Below are 22397 nucleotides of genomic sequence, written 5' to 3'. Positions count from 1 at the left end.
TCTTTAAATTTTTCACTCTATGTTTCATTGCAGCCATTTGGTAAATTCTAAAAAGTTCATTTTTTTTTCTCATTAAAGTACACTCTGCACCCCATCTTGACTGAAAAAAATCAGAAATATAGAAATTTTTGCAAATTTATTAAAAAAGAAAAACTGAAATATCACATGGTCATAAGTATTCAGACACTTTGCTCAGTATTGAGTAGAAGCACCCTTTTGAGCTAGTACAGCCATGAGTCTTCTTGGGAATGATGCAACAAGTTTTTCACACCTGGATTGGGAATCATCTGCCATTCTTCCTTGCAGATCCTCTCCAGTTCCGTCAGGTTGGATGGTGAACGTTGGTGGACAGCCATTTTCAGGTCTCTCCAGAGATGCTCAATTGGGTTTAGGTCAGGGCTCTGGCTGGGCCATTCAAGAATGGTCACAGAGTTGTTCTGAAGCCACTCCTTTGTTATTTTAGCTGTGTGCTTAGGGTCATTGTCTTGTTGGAAGGTGAATCTTTGGCCAAGTCTGAGGTCCAGAGCATTCTGGAAGAGGTTTTCATCCAGGATATCTCTGTACTTGGCCACATTCATGTTTCCTTCAATTGCAACCAGTCGTCCTGTCCCTGCAGCTGAAAAACACCCCCATAGCATGATGTTTCCACCACCATGTTTCACTGTTGGGATTGTATTGGGCAGGTCATGAGCAGTGCCTGGTTTTCTCCACACATACCACTTAGAATTATCACCAAAAAGTTCTATCTTCGTCTTATCAGACCAGAGAATCTTATTTCGCGTAGTCTGGGAGTCCTTCATGTGTCCTTCATATGTCTTGCACTGAGGAGAGGCTTCCGTCAGGCCACTCTGCCAAAAATGCCCAACTGTTGTAGGGCTGCAGTGATAGTTGACTTTGTGGAACATTCTCCCATCTCCATACTGCATCTCTGGAGCTGAGCCACAGTGATCTTGGGGTTCTTCTTTACCTCTCTCACCAAGGCTCTTTGTTAGAACCTTGCTGTTAGGTTTTTTTTCCTTTGCTGGTCACATGACCTTGTTGGCCTATTTAATCCTGCTCCGCCCTTCTGGCTTTGCTGGACTTCATTGTATATCTACTTTCTAGCTAGCCTGTGCTCTGTGTCTTGCTCTGTTAGTTTGCTTGGTCTACGGACCTCTATGTTCTTTATATTTTGTTTGTTCGTCTGTCTGCTACTATTTCTGTTAGGAGGTGTCCCATATTCCTCCCAGTCCTTAGTACTTGTAGGGATTCCTCCCCCACATCTATAGGTCTTCGTACAGACTAGCTTAGGACTTTAGCAGGTCTGATCGCAGGATCAGGTTCCCTGTTACATCGTAGGGATTCAGCTGAGTCCTATAGTAGGGACAGATCTCCTCTCTTTCCTTAGCTCTGGTAGCAGAACATAACAGTAAGTCCAGCCAGCAAATTCTCTAAGGAAAGATTTTTTTTGTTCCATCATGGTGTCGGTTCAGGATTTGGCTAAACACCTGCAGGGACTCTCTCTGGAAGTGGCCGAGCTCCGTCAGCACGTGAGTAACTGTTCTGGAGCACATTTCTTGGAGCCTAAGGTATGTTTGCCGGATTTATTTTTTGGTGAACATCGAGAATTTTTTTCATTTAAAAATGCTTGCTTATTGTATTTTCGTTTGAGACCCAAGTCCTCTGGGGATGAATCCCAGCGCGTAGGGTTCATAATGTCACTTTTGCGCAAAGAGCCTCAGGAGTGGGCCTTTTCTTTGCAACCTAGTGATACATGCTTCAGATCAGTGGATAGTTTTTTTTCTGCTTTAGGACTATTATATGATGATCCTGACCGTGTCGCATCAGCTGAGACTGAGTTGAGACGTTTAAAACAAGGATCAGGTAATGTCGAAAAATATTGTACACATTTTCGTCGTTGGTCCACTCAAACAGGGTGGAACGATTCTGCTCTGAAAAGTCTATTTCTTGCTGGGCTCAGTGAAAGGGTTAAAGACCTGCTAATTGCTTATCCTACACCTGAGGATTTGCAACAGGCTATGCAATTAGCTATACGGGTGGATAGAAGACTGCGTGCTAGGGTTAATGAGAGCAAATCCTCTGCTATGTCAGTTTCTGGTTATGAGAATGTGTGTACTAACAGTGGTGAACCGATGGAGATTGGATCGGTGGCACCTCGCTCTCAAGAAAAAGACCGTCGTTTTTCGAAAGGCTTGTGTTTCTATTGCGGAAAATCTGGTCATTTGATTAAAGGCTGTGAGCTTCGTATGAAGAAAGAAAAAAAAATGGTCAGTCACGCCCGTATTGCCTGTTTAAATTCCAAGGGTATATTTTTAGCTGCTTCCACGATTGCTCAGGAAAAATTAATGGAATTTCGGGTGTTTGTTGATTGCGGGTCTACACTGAATGTAATTGATGGGGGATTCGTGGAAAAACTCAATTTAAAACCTGAACCTTTATCATCCCCCATTGCTGTGGTTTCTGTGGATGGTTCCCCTTTGAAGAATATTACTCTCAAGGTCTGTGAATTTCCTCTCACTATTAATGGTGTTCACCATGAGAAATTGGATTTGGTAGTGTTGAATAACTTGCCTTCTCCAGTAATATTGGGTTTGCCCTGGTTAAAATTTCACAATCCTGTACTGGATTGGTCTACCAGTGAAATTAAATCCTGGAGCCATAAATGTTATGACAAGTGTTGTAACGGGCGTATTGCAGCTTTGGATAGGGGAGAATTACCTGTTCCTATTCAGGATTTTTGGAGAGTTTTTTCTGAGAAAGATTCGCAGGTTTTGCCTCCCCATAGAGACTATGATTGTTCTATTGAATTTGTCCCTGGAGCGACTCTTCCTAAAAGTCGTTTATTTAACCTTACTATTCCTGAGAGGAAGGCTTTGGAGGAATACATACAGACAAGTTTGGCCGCCGGTCACATTAGGCCCTCTAAGTCTCCTGTGGCGGTTGGATTTTTTTTTGTAAAAAAAAAGGACGGCGGTTTACGTCCTTGTCTGGATTTTCGTGAGATTAACAAAATTACGGTACGCAATCCTTACCCACTGCCATTGATTCCTGATCTGTTTAACCAGTTATTGGGGGCCAAGTGGTTCTCTAAAATTGACCTTAAGGGGGCATACAATCTGTTGCGCATGAAGGAGGGTGATGAATGGAAGACTGCTTTTAACACTCCTGTGGGTCATTTTGAGAATCTGGTTATGCCTTTTGGTCTTACTAATGCTCCTGCATTTTTTCAGAATCTGATTAATGACATCCTTAGACCTTTGATCGGTAAAAATGTGGTTGTGTATTTGGATGACATTTTGATTTATTCGCCAGATCTGGAGTCTCATTGGCGGAGCGTGCGTGAGGTATTACAGTTATTAATGGACAATTCGCTTTTTGCTAAGCTGGAGAAATGTGAGTTCGCTGTACAGAGAATTAGTTTTTTGGGCTACATTATCTCCAGCAAAGGTTTTGAGATGGATCCGGTTAAGGTTCAGGCTGTGCAGGAATGGCCTAGGCCTATTGGTTTGAAATCGATACAGAGGTTTTTGGGTTTCGCCAATTACTATAGAAAATTCATAAAAAATTTTTCTAGTATTGTCAAACCTCTGACTGATCTCACCAGGAAAGGTGCTGATGCGGTTCAGTGGTCTTCTGAGGCCATTGAAGCTTTTGTGTATCTCAAGGAGAGGTTCACCTCTGCTCCCATCCTTATGCATGAAAACAAAGCTGGCCAGATAAATACTATGGTGTAGAACATGGTGCTAAGACATGTTGTCCGGCACCAAGTTCAAATTGCCTACTCTCAAACAATATAAGAAAACCGGAGAAAACACGAGTAGTATAGCAAAGAACAAAATATATTTATTTATAATTAATCAACATGATAATAAAGGGTTACACAAAAAAGATAGTGGTAAGGCAAGAGGATCTTAAAAGGCAGTGCCAGACATACTGACTTTCCTGCGCCCGTGTCTGGCTGCCTCATGCCCCGGGCGCGCTCCTGGAAGTCATTAAGTGGGTACGCCAATGTACTGTATGTGCTAGATCTAAGTCCTCACATACTCCTGCTGCGGGGTTGCTTTGTCCTTTGGAGGTCCCCAGTGCTCCTTGGACACATTTGGCTATGGACTTTATAACTGACCTTCCCCCCTCTGAGGGTTTTACTGTCATCTGGGTGGTCGTGGACCGTTTTAGCAAGATGTGTCACTTGGTTCCCTTCATCAAACTGCCCTGCGCTAAAACTCTCGCTAAGGCCTTTGTCAAGGAAATTGTCAGACTTCATGGCGTTCCTACTGACATTGTTTCTGATAGGGGTCCTCAGTTCGTGGCTCGTTTTTGGCGTGCCTTTTGTGACAGGTTGGGAATTCATTTGTCGTTTTCGTCCGGATATCATCCTGAATCTAATGGCCAGACAGAAAGGAAAAACCAGGATGTTGAGCAGTTCTTGCGTTGTTTTGTGGCAGACAATCAAGAGGGGTGGTCTGAGTTTCTGCCACTTGCCGAATTTGCTCTGAACAATCATACATCTTCTTCTGCTGGTTGTTCGCCTTTTTTTTGTTGTTCTGGGAGACATCCGTCGTTTGGGTCGTTCTCCAAGTTGGGATCTGCCGTGCCTGAGGAGGAGAATTTTTCCGGTGATTTGGAAAGAGTTTGGACGGATGTGCGTGGTAATCTTCAGGAGGCCAACAGAAAATCTAAAGATTACTTTGATAGGAAACGACAGGAGGTTTTGTTCGCTGTTGGTGACATGGTTTGGTTGTCCTCTAGGAATCTGCGGTTGAGGATTCCTTCTAAGAAATTGGGTTCCAAGTTTGTAGGGCCCTTTAAGGTGCTTCAGGTTGTCAACCAATCTGCTGTTAGGTTGGAGGTTCCCACCTCCTGGAGAATTAATCCGGTCTTTCATGTCTCTCTGTTAAAAAAAGCTGTTGTGTCGGATGGTGACGCCTCTGCCTCTGTTCCTCCGGTGGTGGAGGACGGGGAATATGAAATTTCTCGCATCCTTGACTCTAGACGGTATAGAGGTAGTTTGCAGTATCTTGTGGCCTGGAAAGGTTTCGGACCCGAGGATAACTCTTGGGTGAGGTCAGATGATGTTTCCGCGTCCAGACTTATCAGAGCGTTTCACAGGAGATTTCCTGATAAGCCTGGTCCTAGGGGATCCGGAGGATCCTCTTAGAAGGGGGGGTACTGTTAGAACCTTGCTGTTAGGTTTTTTTTCCTTTGCTGGTCACATGACCTTGTTGGCCTATTTAATCCTGCTCCGCCCTTCTGGCTTTGCTGGACTTCATTGTATATCTACTTTCTAGCTAGCCTGTGCTCTGTGTCTTGCTCTGTTAGTTTGCTTGGTCTACGGACCTCTATGTTCTTTATATTTTGTTTGTTCGTCTGTCTGCTACTATTTCTGTTAGGAGGTGTCCCATATTCCTCCCAGTCCTTAGTACTTGTAGGGATTCCTCCCCCACATCTATAGGTCTTCGTACAGACTAGCTTAGGACTTTAGCAGGTCTGATCGCAGGATCAGGTTCCCTGTTACATCGTAGGGATTCAGCTGAGTCCTATAGTAGGGACAGATCTCCTCTCTTTCCTTAGCTCTGGTAGCAGAACATAACACTCTTCTCCCATGATTGCTCAGTTTGGCTGGACAGCCAGGTCTAGGAAGACTTCTGTTGTTCCCAAACTTCTTCCATTTAAGGATAATCGAGGCCACTGAGCTCTTAGGAACCTTGAGTAAAGCAGAAATTCTTTTGTAACCTTGGCCAGATCTGTGCCTTGCCACAATTTTGTCTCTGAGCTCCTTGGGCAGTTCCTTTGAGCTCATGATTCTCATTTGGTCTGACATGCACTGTGAGCTTTGAGGTCTTATATAGACAGGTGTGTGCCTTTCCAAATCAAGTCCTATCAGTTTAATTAAACACAGCTGGACTCCAATAAAGGCGGATCACAAGGAAATAGACAGCATGTGACTTAAATATGAGTGTCTGAGCAAAGGGTTTGAATACTTATGCCCATGTGATATTTCAGTTTTTCTTTTTTAATAAATTAGCAAAAATTTATACATTTCTGTTTTTTTTCAGTCAAGATGGGGTGCAGAGTGTACTTCAATAAGAAAAAAATGAACTTTTTAGAATTCACCAAATGACTGCAATGAAACAAAGAGTGAAAAATGTAAAGGGGTCTGAATACTTTCCGTACCCACTGTATATCGATATTCATCAGTTCCGATGGAGGAACCATCTCTATGCTCAGTAAGTGTTGTGCCTGACTTAGCACAATGGAAACTCACAGCGACTATAACATTATCTGCTTGATCCGCCCTAGGAGAACCTTTCCTCTGTCTTTCTTTGAAATTATGAAAAGTGAAAGAGCTCATCTAGGAACACAAGCTTTGTAAATGGTAAAGAAAATACACAGAGAGAAATTTGGCATTGATGCCTGGAGATTTATCGATTCCTTAATACTTACACAACAGCTCATCCTCTGAAAATAAAAGGAGAAAACAAATGAAAGTGAAATGTAGCACTTTCGGATGATACTCAGCACAATGATCAGTGAACACTTGCTTCATTATCTGCTTCTGTAAGAGGGAATTTATCCTCATCCCACCAATGGAAATTACTAGAGTTGGTGCAGATCTATTCACAGGACTTGGTCTAGTGGCCAGGTCAGTAATCTGTGGCAGCTGGACGGAAACTCTAAGAATTGTCCCCTGTCTTCTGGCATCTGCATTTCCTCTTTTGATTAGCCAGCCTGGTGCTACGTCACATGTGCATCGGACCCCAACGATGACATTACACCAGGCTGGCTATTCAGAAGAAGAGCCACGGACCCCAGGAGGTAGGAGGCAGTGATCAGGGCTCTAATCCACCAGCCAGAGATTACTCACCGGGTCCAACTTTAGAAATTACGTTTTCAAAACAATATAAAAAGAGACATTTTTTATATCCATGAAACACCCGTTTCATGTCCATTGAGGGGTTGTTTAGTAGATGTTATTGTAGTTGCACAATGTTTTGTTGTGCCATTTAAGCTTAATAGGGAAGAGAATATTCAGGTGACAGACTTAAAAAATAATTATTATAACAATAATTAATAGCATCTATGGCATATAGCATCTTTAAAGTGATATATAAAAAGCAAGTAGTTATCACCCATCCACAGTATAGTGATAATAACTTCTAAATCAGTGGGGTTGGACCTCTTAGATCATCACGATCGCCAGAATGGGGCACACATTTTCCACATCTGAATGGAGAAGATGGTTGACCGTCGCTCTATTAATTCCTTATGGAACCAGCAGATAGCAGATACAGCACTCGGCTTTCTCTGTCAGTCTCATAGAGAATCAATAGAGCAGCAGTCAAAGGTGTACTGCAGCTCCATACAAACAGAGACAAGAGTAGCCGGTTCATGTGGTCATTGGGGATTCTCAGAAGTCAGACCTCATTGATCTAAAAGTTACCACCTATCCTGCAGATAGATGATGACTTCTTGTTACTGAAATGCGCCTCTAAGTATTGTGGAGCTTGTTCTTAAAGGGTTGTTCCATAAACAGCATTTAACACCTGCCCATAAGATACTTGCCCGACTCATCCAGAGAGGGGGTCCCGAAGTCACCTGTGTAGATGAAACGTTATTGAGCATGTGCGACCACTGCTCTATTAGCTGTCTGTAGGAGATATACGCAGATAATGGAGCAGTGACTGCACATGCTCAGTTATAGATTTATACAAATGGTTGACTTCAGGATACCCGTTCTCACAATCAGTGGGAGCTGTTAATGTTGATAATGTTAATAACCCTTTAATGAGTTATTCCCAGATAAGTTATCCCCTCTCCATAGAATTCGATTGGGGATAACTTACTTATTATTGAGTTCCCGACCACTGGGACCACCTGTGACTGAGAATAGGACTCTGTGCCATCTTGAATAGAATGGAGGTGAGCATGCGCAGACTCTGCTCCAGAAATTGAGCATTAGCACCTCCTCTTCATTCAAAACTAGTTCAGAGCTAAGTCTCCAGATTAGTAGTCCCACTCTTTGGATTTTTACTGTGCAGAAGACACAACGTCTTACAGCTCCTGGAAAGTGAGTGTAATTTATAGAAATCTCATTCCTACTGTGCTTCTGCGTAAACCGACCTGTGGCACTTGTCTGAATTCTGCAACATGTCAATTTCTCTTGCGGGTACTCTGAAATTTGTGTGCAGATTTTCCCCACAGAATTGCATTAGATGCAGAAAATCCGCAGGTAAAAAACATATATGCATTCTAAGTGCGTTTACTCTGTGCACTGAAAATGTGTTTAGTCCGCGCATGATATTTTGTCTGAGGCCACGGCCCCACTATCAGTATTCGGTCAGTATTTGGTCAGTATTCTTTCTGAGGAATGGGAGCCAAAACCAGGTGAGGAACAATCAGAGAAAAGGTATAACAGAAACAAGTCACCAATTCGGCATTTATCACCCACTCCTGGTTTTTCCTCCCACTCCTGAGAAAAAATACTGGCGTACTACTGACCAAATACTGATAGTGGGGCCGTGGCCAAAGCCAAATACTAGGAAATATCAAATACAAAGCAGCTTTATTTTAAACTATTTGTATCATAAAGCCGGGAATTATGGATTTCAAATGCGCTGCTGATTCCAAAAAAGATCCAAACACAGGATAAATAGAAGTGGTTTATTGTCAACGAGTTTCAAAGACAAAACTGACTCATTCCTCTGGACAACCATGTGGTATCATGGCTCACACATCAGCAGAGGCGCTGGAGCGCTCACCATGACACCATAGCAAAAGACAAATCTCTTTGCTTTATCCCACCAAAACCTTTATGGACAAGCTCAGCACACTAAGAACGACTTTGTGAACAAAACCCAGGACTGGGTCGAAATGTTATTTAGCATCTATAATTTGCACTTTATGATTTGTCTGAGCTTATGTCCACCTGCACTTTAATTTTGAAATAAAAAGAAATTGCATTCATCACAAGAGTGTGCGGTGAATTTACCTAACTAGATGTCCCATGGGCTCATAACTAGTGTTGAGCGAACATGTTCGACACTGCTCGGTACTCGCCCGAGCATCACGCTACTCGGGATGTTCGGCGAGCACCGAGCATTTCCGGGTTACTCGGGCGGGAGCTCGGGTCTCCGCCCTGCATGTTTGGCGCTCTTTACAGAGCCAATGAACATGCAGGGATTGCCAGCCAGTCACTGTAATGCCGCAGCCATGTTGTTTGTGGGCATTACAGTGATTGGCTGGCCGCACAGCGTCACCTCGAGTATTTAAAACCGGGCGCCGCCATCTTGGACACAGTCGCTCCGGATCAGACAGTGTAGGGACAGCGCTGCTGATTTAGGGAGAGATATATCCTGCAAAATAGTTAGTGTAGGGTCTGTAAAGGCTGCCAGATCAAACAAACAGTCCTTCTCAGGACTAATATCCATCCCAGGTATATCAGGCAGGCAGGCAGGCAGGCTGTATAGGAGACACAGTGGTTATACCAGCAAACGCTGCATTACAGTCCTGTGTGCTGCTCCTGTTGCTGAAATTGCTGGACTTAGCTCCAGGTCCCAGGGGCCAGGAAAAATCCTTTTTTTTAATCAAAATCCTCTTTTTTTTTCCTCCTTCACAATGTACAAATACCCATCTTATTAACCTTTTGGTGTGTCCCCCCCCCAAAAAAAAGTGTGCCTCTGATTTTTCAGACACAAATATATCTGTTGAAAATAGTCTGGTGTAGGCCAGAGAAACAGAAGTGTGGTTTTGCAGTTCTATGGGCCATTTGTATCTAAAAAAAACAGTTTGAGTGTGTCGCTCACTGTTCAGCCACAAATATATATATATTTTAAAAAGCCTGGTATACACCAGTAAATTATTACTGTGGTTTTGATGTTCCACGGTAAAACATCTCTATTATCCTGTTTTTGGCATTTTTTGCTGTATAAAAATAATAATAGTGTCTCCCTGATTTTTCAGACACAAATATATCTGTTGAAAATAGTCTGGTGTAGGCCAGAGAGACAGAAGTGTGCTTTTGCTGTTCCACGGTAAAAAATCTCTATTATCCTGCTTTTTGCATTTTTTGCTGTAAAAAAAAAAAAAAAGTAGTGTCTCCCTGATTTTTCAGACACAAATATATCTGTTGAAAATAGTCTGGTGTAGGCCCGAGAAATACAAGTGTGGTTTTGCAGTTCCACGGTACAAACCTCTGTATTATCCACTTTTGGGCCATTTGTATCTAAAAAAAACAGTTTGAGTGTGTCGCTCACTGTTCAGCCGCAAATATATATATATTTTAAAAAACCTGGTATACACCAGTAAATTATTACTGTGGTTTTGATGTTCCACGGTAAAACATCTCTACTATCCTGTTTTTGGCATTTTTTGCTGTATAAAAATAATAATAGTGTCTCCCTGATTTTTCAGACACAAATATATCTGTTGAAAATAGTCTGGTGTAGGCCAGAGAGACAGAAGTGTGCTTTTGCTGTTCCACGGTAAAAAATCTCTATTATCCTGCTTTTTGCATTTTTTGCTGTAAAAAAAAAAAATAATAGTGTCTCCCTGATTTTTCAGACACAAATATATCTGTTGAAAATAGTCTGGTGTAGGCCCGAGAAATACAAGTGTGGTTTTGCAGTTCCACGGTACAAACCTCTGTATTATCCACTTTTGGGCCATTTGTATGTAAAAAAAACAGTTTGAGTGTGTCGCTCACTGTTCAGCCGCAAATATATATATATTTTAAAAAGCCTGGTATACACCAGTAAATTATAACTGTGGTTTTGCTGTTCCACGGTAAAAAATCTCTATTATTCAGGTTTTGGTAGTTTTTTCCGTAAAGAAAAACAGTAGTGTCTCCTGACTGTTGTGACACAAAAATATATCTGTTTAAAATAGTCTTGTGTAGGCCCGACATCCCAGTGTGGTTTCGCAGTTCCACGGGTCAAATCGCTGTACTATCCAGTTTTGGGCCTTTGGTATCTAAAAAAAAAGCAGTTTGAGTGTGTCGCTCACTGTTCAGCCGCAAATATCTCTATTTAAAAAAGTGTGGTATACCCCAGTAAACAATAACTGTGGTTTTCCTCTTCCACGGTTCTAATCTACTCTTTATTATCCTTTTTCCATTGATAGTGCAAGTGTAAGCTATTTTACTTCATTTACAATGGGCAAGGCGCGTGGCAAGGGACGTGGAAGTGGACGTTCTGGTGATGGTTCGCGCAGAGGACGGGGCCGTGGCCAAGGTGAAAATGTGCCACAACCAACAGCCACATCTTCTCGCTCCCACTTCTTGACCGAATTACTAGGGAAGCACAGAACAACACCAGTATTGAGAACTGATCAGTGTGAACAGGTTATTAATTGGATAGCAGACAATACTTCCAGTTACCTGGGCACCACCACCTCCGGTCTGTCTTCCACACGGTCAACTCTTAGTAGCCGTGAGTCTCGACCGCATACTCCTCCTCACCCTGATGCTCCTTCCTCCCACCATGCCGAGTGTCGTCAGACAGCAAGTGATCCCACACTTGGACACTCTGAAGAGCTGTTCACTGGTCCATTTCCATATTTGGGCCCCTCGCCTGATACGCTTGAAGTGGTGGCAGAGGAGATCCCATGTTGCGATGCCCAAATATTTGAACAGCCACGGCCACAGGAAGTCGACGTTGGCAATCTGTCACAAGAGGTGGACGATGACGAGACACAATTGCCAGGAAGTGAGGAGGAGGATCGTGGTGCGCAAGTGGAAGAGGAGGAGGTGGTGGATGATCTAGTAACTGACCCAACGTGGAAGGAGGACATGCAGAGTGAGGCCAGCAGCACACAGGGGGAGGGAGGCAGAGTACCCCAACAGGCAGGAAGAAGCAGTGTGGTGGCCGCAGACAGAAGGCAGGCAACCGTTCCCCGTAACACCAACACGAGGGACGTTGCCAGTACAAGCGGTAGGTCTTCCAGAGTCTGGAATTTTTTTAAAGACTCTGCTGATAACCCCAAAAAGGCCATATGTTCCACCTGCCATGCCAGCATCAGCAGGGGTGACAAAACTACCAGCCTGACCACCACGAGCATGATCAGGCACATGGCAGCAAAGCACCCGACTTTGTGGGGCGAAACCCAGGGTCCACGACCAGTGTCAGCGGGTGTCACCACTGCTTCTTCCACTGTTGTGCGTGCAATAGAACCCCCTGTTGTGTGTGCAAGGCAATCCCCTGTCCATACTGCATGTAAAAATGCCCCCTCCTCTCAGTCTTCACTTGTTATGGCAGTTTCTCAAGAAACAGCATCAACGTCCACGTCCCACCGCAGCGTTCAATTGTCCATATCCCAGACCTTTGAACGAAAGCGGAAATTCACAGCTAACGCCCCACAGGCCACAGTCCTAAATTCACACATTTCACGACTGCTTGCATTGGAAATGCTGCCTTTTAGGCTGGTGGAGACGGAATCCTTCCGCAATCTTATGGCGGTGGCCGTCCCTCGGTACTCGGTCCCCAACCGACACTATTTTGCCCGGTGTGCCATCCCCGCACTACACAAGCACGTGTCCTAAAGCATCTGCCGTGCCCTCAACAACGCAGTTACTGGGAGAGTCCACCTGACAACGGACACGTGGACAAGTGCTTGTGGCCAGGGACGGTACATCTCTCTGACGGCACACTGGGTAAACATAGCGGAAGCCGGGACCCAGTCGGACCTTGGGACGGAACACATCCTCCCCACACCGAGGATTGCGGGCCCTATGTCAGTCAGAGTTGCCCCCACAGTGTACAGCTCCTACGCATCCTCCTCCTCATGTTCAGCCTCCATCTCAGATATCACCACATCAGTTACAAGCTGGAAGCATTGCAGTACTGCCTCCGCCAAGCGGCAACAGGCTGTGCTGAAACTCATAAGCTTAGGTGATAAACCTCACACTGCTTGTGAGTTGTGGACAGCTGTGAAAGAGCTGGCAGATCTGTGGCTGAGACCTCTGAACCTACATCCCGGCATGGTCGTGTGTGACAATGGCCGTAACCTGGTGGCGGCTCTGAGGCGAGGTGAGATCACACACGTACCATGCCTGGCTAATGTGCTTAACCTCGTGGTTCAGCGGTTTCTTAAATCGTACCCCGAGTTGCCAGATCTGCTCGTGAAAGTACGCCGCCTGTCAGCTCATTTTCGCAAGTCAGCTACAGCTTCCGCCGCCCTTGCTGTGTTGCAGCAGCGTTTGCAGCTTCCGGCACACCGACTGGTGTGTGATGTCCCCACACGTTGGAACTCTACCCTCCACATGTTGCAAAGGATTTGTGAGCAGAAGAGAGCAGTTGTGGAGTACCAGCTGCAACAAGGCCGTCGATATTCAGGTCAGACTCCACACATAAGACCTCAGGAGTGGACCTGGATGTCTGACATATGTACCATCCTGACAAACTTTGAGGAGGCCACCAAGATGGTGAGTGGCGATGACGCCATCATTAGTGTCAGCATCCCACTTGTCTGTCTTTTGCAACGCTCTCTGCAGAGAATTAAAGAGGAGGCATTGCAGCCAGAGTATGATGAGATGGATCAAGAAGCCGTAGCGGGCGATTACACACAGCCCAGCCTCATCTCATCCCAACGTGCATTGGGGGACAATGAGGGAGAGGAGAAGGAGGAGGAGGAAGAACAGGAGCTGCTATCATGCGTTGTAGACGGTAGTACCTGTACAAGTGTCATACCGTCGGTTCAGCGTGGGTGGCCTGAGGACAGGGGGGAGGAGGAAGAGGAGGAGGAGGAGGAGACCATGGTCAGTTGTCATCTTGGTGAGGACACGGAAATATTGCCCGTTACCAGTCTGGTACGCATGGCTGACTTTATGTTACGCTGCCTTAACCGTGACCCTCGCGTTGTCAAAATGTTGGGTGACAGTCATTACTGGTTGGTGACACTTGTAGACCCCCGCTACAAGGAGAACTTTCACTCTCTTATTCCTGAGGTGGAGAGGTCTACAAAAATGGGGCAATACCAGAAGGCCCTTGCTGCAGAACTCTTAAAAAAATTCCCATCTGAACACGCTAGCGGCAGAGGTCACAGTTCGTTGCCCAACCAAGGCGTACAGGCGAGGGAGATGCAACTCCAATCCAGCAGAGGCAGGGGAACACTGTCAACGTTCTGGGACAGTTTTCTGACACCCGCCCAGCTTACAGGCCCTGAGGCGCGGGGTACTCTGACAAGGAGTGGAAAGTTTCAAAAGATGGTGAGGGAGTACCTTGCCGATCGTACCAGCGTCCTCCGTGATTCCTCTGTGCCTTTTAATTATTGGGTATCCAAGCTGGACACTTGGAATGAACTCGCTCTGTACGCCTTGGAGGTCCTGGCCTGCCCTGCCGCTAGCGTGTTATCGGAGCGTGTTTTTAGTGCCGCTGGGGGAATTATAACTGATAAGCGCACTCGCCTGTCAACTGACAATGCTGACAAGCTGACCCTTATCAAAATGAACAAGGGCTGGATTGGGCCAGACTTCTCATCACCACCAAATGACAGCAGAGTAACATAAAGTCAAATCCACTGTGTTATTTCGGGAGGTGTATTCACATGCACCGCTTCACACCCACACATGGGTATACGCTTCCTCGTTTCGGCTGTTTAATCTTCTTCTCCTTATCCTCAGCCTCCACCACCACTATACCACCAGGGTGCCAGCATTGCAAGATCCTCCGTCCTAATTTTTGGCAGCTTTTGCTGGGAAAGCATAAGCAAATACCATGGGACACCCACTCCCCAATAATGGGACTTATGTTTGTAATATGCTGTACTGCATGGCTCTTGTAAGGGGCATTGCAAGTTGCTCCGTCCTAATTTTTGGCAGCTTTTGCTTGCATGGCATAAGCAAATACTATGGGACACCCACTCCCCAATAATGAACTTATGTTTGTAATATGCTGTACTGCATGGCTCTTGTAAGGGGCATTGCAAGTTGCTCCGTCCTAATTTTTGGCAGCTTTTGCTTGCAAGGCATAAGCAAATACTATGGGACACCCACTCCCCAATAATGGGACTTATGTTTGTAATATGCTGTACTGCATGGCTCTTGTAAGGGGCATTGCAAGTTGCTCCGTCCTAATTTTTGGCAGCTTTTGCTTGGAAAGCATAAGCAAATACCATGGGACACCCACTCCCCAATAATGGGACTTATGTTTGTAATATGCTGTACTGCATGGCTCTTGTAAGGGGCATTGCAAGTTGCTCCGTCCTAATTTTTGGCAGCTTTTGCTTGCAAGGCATAAGCAAATACTATGGGACACCCACTCCCCAATAATGGGACTTATGTTTGTAATATGCTGTACTGCATGGCTCTTGTAAGGGGCATTGCAAGTTGCTCCATCCTAATTTTTGGCAGCTTTTGCTTGGAAAGCATAAGCAAATACCATGGGACACCCACTCCCCAATAATGGGACTTATGTTTGTAACATGCTGTACTGCATGGCTCTTGTAAGGGGCATTGCAAGTTGCTCCGTCCTAATTTTTGGCAGCTTTTGCTGGGAAAGCATAAGCAAATACCATGGGACACCAACTCCCCAATAATGGGACTTATGTTTGTAATATGCTGTACTGCATGGCTCTTGTAAGGGGCATTGCAAGTTGCTCCGTCCTAATTTTTGGCAGCTTTTGCTGGGAAAGCATAAGCAAATACTATGGGAGACCCACTCCCCAATAATGGGACTTATGTTTGTAATATGCTGTACTGCATGGCTCTTTTAAGGGGCTTTGCAGTGCAGTTCAGGGTCTTTACTGATGATTATAAGGTAGACCCTCCCGGGAGTACTGGCTAGCATAAGAGGCCTGGTCAGTCTGTGAGCAAGCAGGAGTTACGCTGGCCAGGTGGAGTTGTAGGCTTCCCCGTCTGTCTCCACGTCCCTGAGTGTACCGTGTAGTGCTCACCCGTATGGCTGGTGACTTGGGGCCTTCTGTTAGCCTCCGCTCCACGACGGCGGTGCTGGTCCCTTGCTTGTGACTGAGCCTCCGGGCTTCTATGGCCAGAGGACCTGAAATCCCCTGCCGGCTGGTTTCTGCTGCTGGATATATAAGTCCTCACAGCTTCGGACTCCTGTGTCCGGTTCCCATTGTCTTCTGCCAGGGCGAGCTCTGCTCAGCTTCCAGCCCCTGGTCTTTAGCTCCTAGCTCCTACAGAGCTCCTTGCTGTTACTTTCCCTTGCTCTCACTCTGACTCTGACTGTTCTCTGACTCACTCAACCCCACCCCAGATCCAGTTTATAAGGGCAGAATTCTCCCCTCCCAGGACTGGGGCAGGAGGATGTTGCATGTTTAAGGGATCCTGACCAGGAAACCTCCCACTTGCTCTCCGACGTAATCTCTATTACTGTGGTGACCAGACCCCTGGGGTGCCACACATGGCTCTTGTAAGGGGCATTGCAGTACCTCATAATTTTTGGAAAGCCTTCCATTCACTGCTTAGGCCAACAGTGCACAGGAGACCCAGTTGCTATAAATGGAAAAAAAGGTTTAGTTAATGCCCTCTGACCTCCATGTCATTTCCAAAGGGCATTGGAGTGCCTCGAAATTTTTGGTAGGCATTGCACTCACTGTATGCCCTATAACTGTGTAGCCGAACTGCTCCTTTTGTTACAGAAACATATCCTACAAGACATATCTGGTTGACTGGCCTGATATTGATGTGAATGGTCCCTGTTCCTCCTGCTCTTTCTCCTTTGTCACTACCTCATCCATCATTTATCACCTGAAGCTTTGTTTTAAAGGGAGTCATAGAACTTGGATAGTAGCAGGAAAACATCCAGCAATCCTCGGAGGAGGTAGGATATGCGCCAAAACGCTGACCTCCTCAGGCCTAGCCGCTACTACATACATGCGCTTGCATTACAACAAAACAAAGCAGATGCTAACTTCTATCATCCTCATCATGCTCCTCACCTTGGCACTCTCAACTCCCCTGATGGAGAAACCAGGGCCCACCGGAGGAGTCTGATAGTCCGGTGGGCTCGGCCAATGCTGCCCTAAAGCAGGCCAGGCTAAGAAAAGTGTGGGAAAGGTTACCGGTACAAATAGGGGTGGCTGAGGACCGAGTATGGACACCCGGCCACCCCCTGGAGGCTGGGGAGCAAGCGGGGACACCCGGCCACCAGTCGGCTGGGGACTGAGTATGGATACCAGGCCGCCGACACAGCCATGGCGTGGTGGCCAGATTCCGCCTCCACATGCCTAAAAGGCCCAATTTAAAGTGCAAGCAAGCAAGCAGTATGGTATTGCAGCCTGGGGGTGGGTGGGTGGCAGGCTGCATACTTGCGCTTGCATTGCAAGGAATGGGAGAGGTACAATTGAACACTGCCCTGGGACAAGGACTTGAATGGGGATAGTTGCAAGTCTGCAACGACAGGTGCAAGGTGGGAGGCATCTTCGCATGTACCATGAACAGGGGTTTGGCATGCACACACTACAGCGGAATAGGCTCTCCTTCCCACTAAATGCACTGGGGAGGGCACAGGTAATGTTTTGGTATACGCGCTTAATCTTATGTATAAGGCACACCAGGACAAATAGGGGCGGCTGGGGACTGAGTATGGATACCTCGCTGCCGAAGCAGCCATGAGGTAGTGGCCAGCTTTGGCCTCCTCTAAACTAAAAGGCCCCATTTCAAGTGCAAGCTAGCAGTATGGAATTGCAGTCTGGGGGTGGGTGGGTGGCAGGCTGCACACTTACACTTGCATTAAAAGAAAACATAGCAGATGCTAACTTCTGTCATCATCATCATGCTCCTCACCTTGGCACTCTCAACTCCACCGATGGAGAAGTCAGGGCCCACCGGAGGAGTCTGGTTCTCTGGTGGGCTCATCCAATGCTGCCTAAAGCAGGCCGGGCTAAGAAAAGTGTGTGGGGGGATGTTCCAAGGAGAAATGGGGGCGGCTGGGGACCGTTTATGGACACCCGACTGCCCCCAGGCGGCTGGGGACCGTGTGGACACTCGGCCGCGGGGCGGCTGGGGACTGAGTATGGACACCCGGCCGCCGGGCGGCTGGGGACTGAGTATGGATTCCAGGCCGCCAACACAGCCATGACGTGGTGGCCAGATTCCGCCTCCACATGCCTAAAAGGCCCAATTTCAAGTTCAAGCAAGCAAACAGTATGGTATTGCAGCCTGGGGGTGGGTGGGTGGCAGGCTGCATACTTGCACTTGTATTGCAAGGAATGGGGGAGGTACAATTGAACACTGCCCTGGGACTAGAACTTGCATGGGGATAGTTGCAAGTCTGCATCTTCTGATGCGGCAAGGATCACTTATGATGGGCACACTTTTAGACAGTGACCTGGGAGTCAGAGATGCTTCCAGGGGTCTTCCCCATGCTGTTCCCATGTCTTTTCAGCACTTTATGCATGTGTCACACAGCACATGACCAGATAAGGTTGTAAAATGTTAAAATGACATTTCCCGGTGAATGCATTTGTCATAGTTGAAAGCAACACAAAAGTGCAAAAACGCATAAAAAATGCTACTTGTGAACATAGCCGAAGGTGTGGAGGAGTATTTTTGTTTTTGGTCATTTATTTTAACTTATACACAAGTCTTTTCCCTGGAAAGGATGTTCCTTAACATATTTCACAGGAAAAAAGTTTCACTTTCGTTTTTGAACGTTTTATTGTGAGCCTGTAAAAGTGGCTTAATACCTCTGACCACGTTGTTGACAGCAGTGACCTGGGGGTCAGAAATGCTTCCTGGGGCGATCCCCATGCTGTCCCCATGTCATTTGAGCACTGTCACTATCGTTTTGGGCACTTGTTAGGCTTTTAAAAGACTGCCGGGGGTGCCACCGCAAAAATGCTCGAGTCTCTCATAGACTAACATTGGGCTCGTTGCTCGGGTCGAGCACCCGAGTATCACGGCGAGCTCGGCCCGAGCTTCGAGCACCCGAGCATTTTAGTGCTCGCTCAACACTACTCATAACCTCCTTCCACCTGCACCTCGCTTCCACTATTGTGTGCATGCCAATTTTCCTCTAGGTCCTGAGGAAGGAGTCAGTTTTGACTTTGATCAAACGGGTAATGTTTCTCCTTGTGGAGAATGACATGTCAAGCTTGTCAAGGTGAGTAGACTTTTAAGCAGCAATTCTCCTCTGATAAATATGCAAAATTGTCTCTTCAGAGAGGAAGAGGACTAGAACTCTAGTACTTCATATAGGTGGCACTAGAGTTCTAGTATTCTTCCTCTCTGAAGAGACAATTTGCAGTTTTGACTTTGAAACGCATTGACAATAAACCACTTCTATTTATTCTGTCTTCAGATCCTTTTTGGAATCAGTAGTGCATTTGAAATCCATAATTCCTGGCTTTATGGTACAATTTATACTCATCTGTGGATGATGCAGCAGCTGAGAACTATGCAATATTGGTGGTTGTGTCACACATGACCATATCAGGTGAGCACATTACCATTGGTTATCAACCTCATATACTTGGATAAGACCCTACAGCACTTTGCACATATTGTTCATTTCTTTAAAACATGACACACCAAAAAGAAACAAAATCCGCAACATCAAAAATGCATGTAAGAAAACACACTAAGAAATGAACACAATGAAAAAAAACGCAGGTAACCTAAGGTACATAGATTCTGCAGCATAAAAAAACTCACCAAATTCTGATAGTAGGAACGTAGCCCAACTGTCTTGGAAAAAACGCTTTACAGAAGGCATAAAGTACATGGAAAGAAATTCAGTATCCATATCAATGCACTATTTTCACACTTACCTCTGCCATTTTTCTTTGCATATGCTGAAAAAAAAGTTTACACATAGAAAGAAGTTATTTTACAGATCCTAGGTCAATGTCTTCACCTACAATGTTCTTTTCATGATGACCACGAAGCAGAGGCATGGATCAAATTTTTAGGGTGTTTCTGGAAAAAACTATTCGGCTCCCTCTCTGCATAAACCTCTAAACACATATTGAGTCCTATGTCCCTATACGGAGAAGCCACCTATATTTGAATTTCTGGGATGTAATTGATGATTACACAGACATTAGTTGTGGCAGACAGGACTAGAAGGCATTTTGAGGATCAAAGAGAGAATACAAGTCATGGATCATCATCTCAGGGCTGCAGTAGCCATTAAGCAGTGATAGTTTTGCCTAAATTTCTTCTTTAAAATAGAATTCACACAGCACATTTACAATGGATCAATAACTGTGCCAGAGACATAGTAATGTCCATAATAGTACAAGCTACTGCACATTGATGTGCTAAATAATACAAGAAAAACTGTGTAGCCTTTGTCTGGCATCCGTACATTGGCGTGGAATAGAGCACCACTGCTCACCTCTCCTCATCTGTCTGATGTAGATTACTTGAACAGCTACCACAAGATGCTTACATGTATCATGTGCACATGACAACTTTTAAAATTAGATAAACCCGCCGAGTGTTTCAAGCAGAAGACACTTAATGGATTCTGTCAGGTCATTTTTGTGTAGTATACTAATAGTATCCTGAAATAGGGCTTGGGCAGCCCTTTAAGGATATGTAACTTTTATTTTATGTCTCTACATGAACCCCTGATGAAGGCAGACGCCAAAACGTGCGTCGGGGTGCATGTATCCTTGTGAAAAACCACTACTGACCCTTACACAGGTTTAGTTGCCATCTTATGACTAATTACCATAGTCTTACTATAGCAATATATGAACAATTGTCATTATTTTGGTACACTTATTGGCACCTGTATGTCTCATTGAGATTTATGCACCTGCACTTTATCAACTACAGGGGTAGCCTATGGTGATATACCCTTATACCTACATTTAGTTGGACATTACTTAGATCCCATCCCAGTTCTGATTATCAAAAATGGACTGAACATCAGTGTGGATCTGCACTAACAGACATCTATATTTTACATATTTATATACCCTGGACATTCCTTTCGTATCATCCTCCTGAGGAACCAAAAAGTTGGGGAAACACGTTGAGGCACTGGGACACTAATCAGAGGCTTGAGGCTTCCGTTATTTATCTAGGACCATCGGTCTATGGTCATTATAAGTCCTCCATTGGAGACACTGGGACACTGATCAGAGGCCTGAAACCTTCGTTATGCATCCTGGACCATCTCTCTACGGTCAAGATAAGTCATCCATTTACATTCATTTCTTTTTACTGTGTTTATAATATATGCCTTAGATTGCATTGGACTGTGATGCAATTAGGAATTAATTCTAGGGCGAGCCAGGATATTTAGGGACAGCCGGCTTGGAGCGGGGGCGCCAAAATGGCCAATTCTAACTAGGATGCCAACCTCCGCAGACAGGTAGGAATCAGCATATAGGTATAAATTTAGGGCCTGATCAGTGTTTATACATAGTGTAGAGGTCTATGGAAGAGTGATCCTGTTTGTTTTTAATTATGCGCTTCAATCACTTTGTTCACTGGGTTGCACTTATCCCTGTGGGGTACTGATAAACTTGTAATATGATTCTATATAATCCTATTTCCCTGTATGTATGAAAGAAGGGATTATGATGGTCAATGGGATACTAGTGTGAAATAGCCCCTTTTTTGCTCTTAGGGCTCTATGGAATAACCAATAGAGTTCAGTACCTCTAGTGTGGTTTTTACACAATAGTCTGTGTGTTTGTCCGCTTTTTAAGAGATTTTTCTGATTAAAGGTATTTTTTATTCTGAGGTTACATGTTAGCCACACTTTTTTTCCTCAGAACAGTTGTATTATAATATAGACATTACTTAGATCAACTATACCTCCTGGCTACTATTTTTTTTGTCATCTAGACATTATTGCACTTTATTTGTATCCAAGCACTATTGCACCTTATTAATTCCAAAATATCTTTACCTATAGAGATTCTTATTCTATACAAATGTTATCCTCGGTATCTATGTATATATATTTATTTACAATTCTGACATATTCAGCTGCCTTTTATCTTTGTTTGCCATGCATCTGTATAGATATATTTTGATAATTGCGATTGTCACTTAGATTAGCGTTGGCTTTTTCATCTGGTTAGTTTTCCCACCCCACTATATGTAATCCTTGATCAATAAAATTGTAATTAATATTACTTATCGATTATGGACTCTTTTTGTTGATTTCTCATCTTCTTTTAGCTATCCGTTGTGTTCCTCTAATCCCCTGATAAATGTATTGTCTTGTACCGGAAAGTCAAGCATATGTAAATGCCAACTGAATAGTCAGCCCTTCCCCCACCCATAATGCCGCCCAGCCCTCCCGGCTGACATCACTGATTGGATGCAAGTCAGACTGCTGAGTTACTGGACTGGCCATCTGCTTTTCTGAGATGAGCGTGACAGCATGTATTTCTATACAGCTGTCACTCTCAGGTCAGGAGAGCCGCCGGCCAGTCCGAGGATTGCATTGCGATCCTCGGGCATAAGGCAGTCTGAC

General features: G+C 45.0%; 1 protein-coding gene across 2 annotated transcripts in view; it reads right to left on the bottom strand.

Moving 5' to 3' along the window:
* The window catches only part of LOC141168125 (proteinase-activated receptor 1-like), a 48880-nt gene extending 28991 nt beyond the window's left edge, over positions 1-19889 (bottom strand). Inside the window, exons 1-2 of one of the 2 annotated variants that reach the window (XM_073655040.1) lie at positions 19726-19889; positions 6445-6459 (exon numbers count right to left, since the gene is read on the bottom strand). Coding sequence is in view for 1 of the 2 variants with exons in the window: in XM_073655039.1 (XP_073511140.1) it covers positions 6445-6580 (136 nt within the window). In the remaining variant the exon portion in view is untranslated. Of the gene's footprint in view, positions 1-6444; positions 6632-19725 lie in introns of those variants that run through there. The other variant, XM_073655039.1, reaches the window with a different exon arrangement.
* Between the last annotated feature and the right edge of the window lie 2508 nt (positions 19890-22397).

Source organism: Phyllobates terribilis, unplaced genomic scaffold, assembly GCF_046119375.1.
Source record: "Phyllobates terribilis strain yellow unplaced genomic scaffold, ASM4611937v1 Scaffold_1__5_contigs__length_1240528914, whole genome shotgun sequence".
In the NCBI taxonomy this organism is placed as follows: Eukaryota; Metazoa; Chordata; class Amphibia; order Anura; family Dendrobatidae; genus Phyllobates; species Phyllobates terribilis.
The sequence above is the reverse complement of the archived record's forward strand: the minus strand, read 5'-3'. Positions and strand labels throughout refer to the sequence as shown.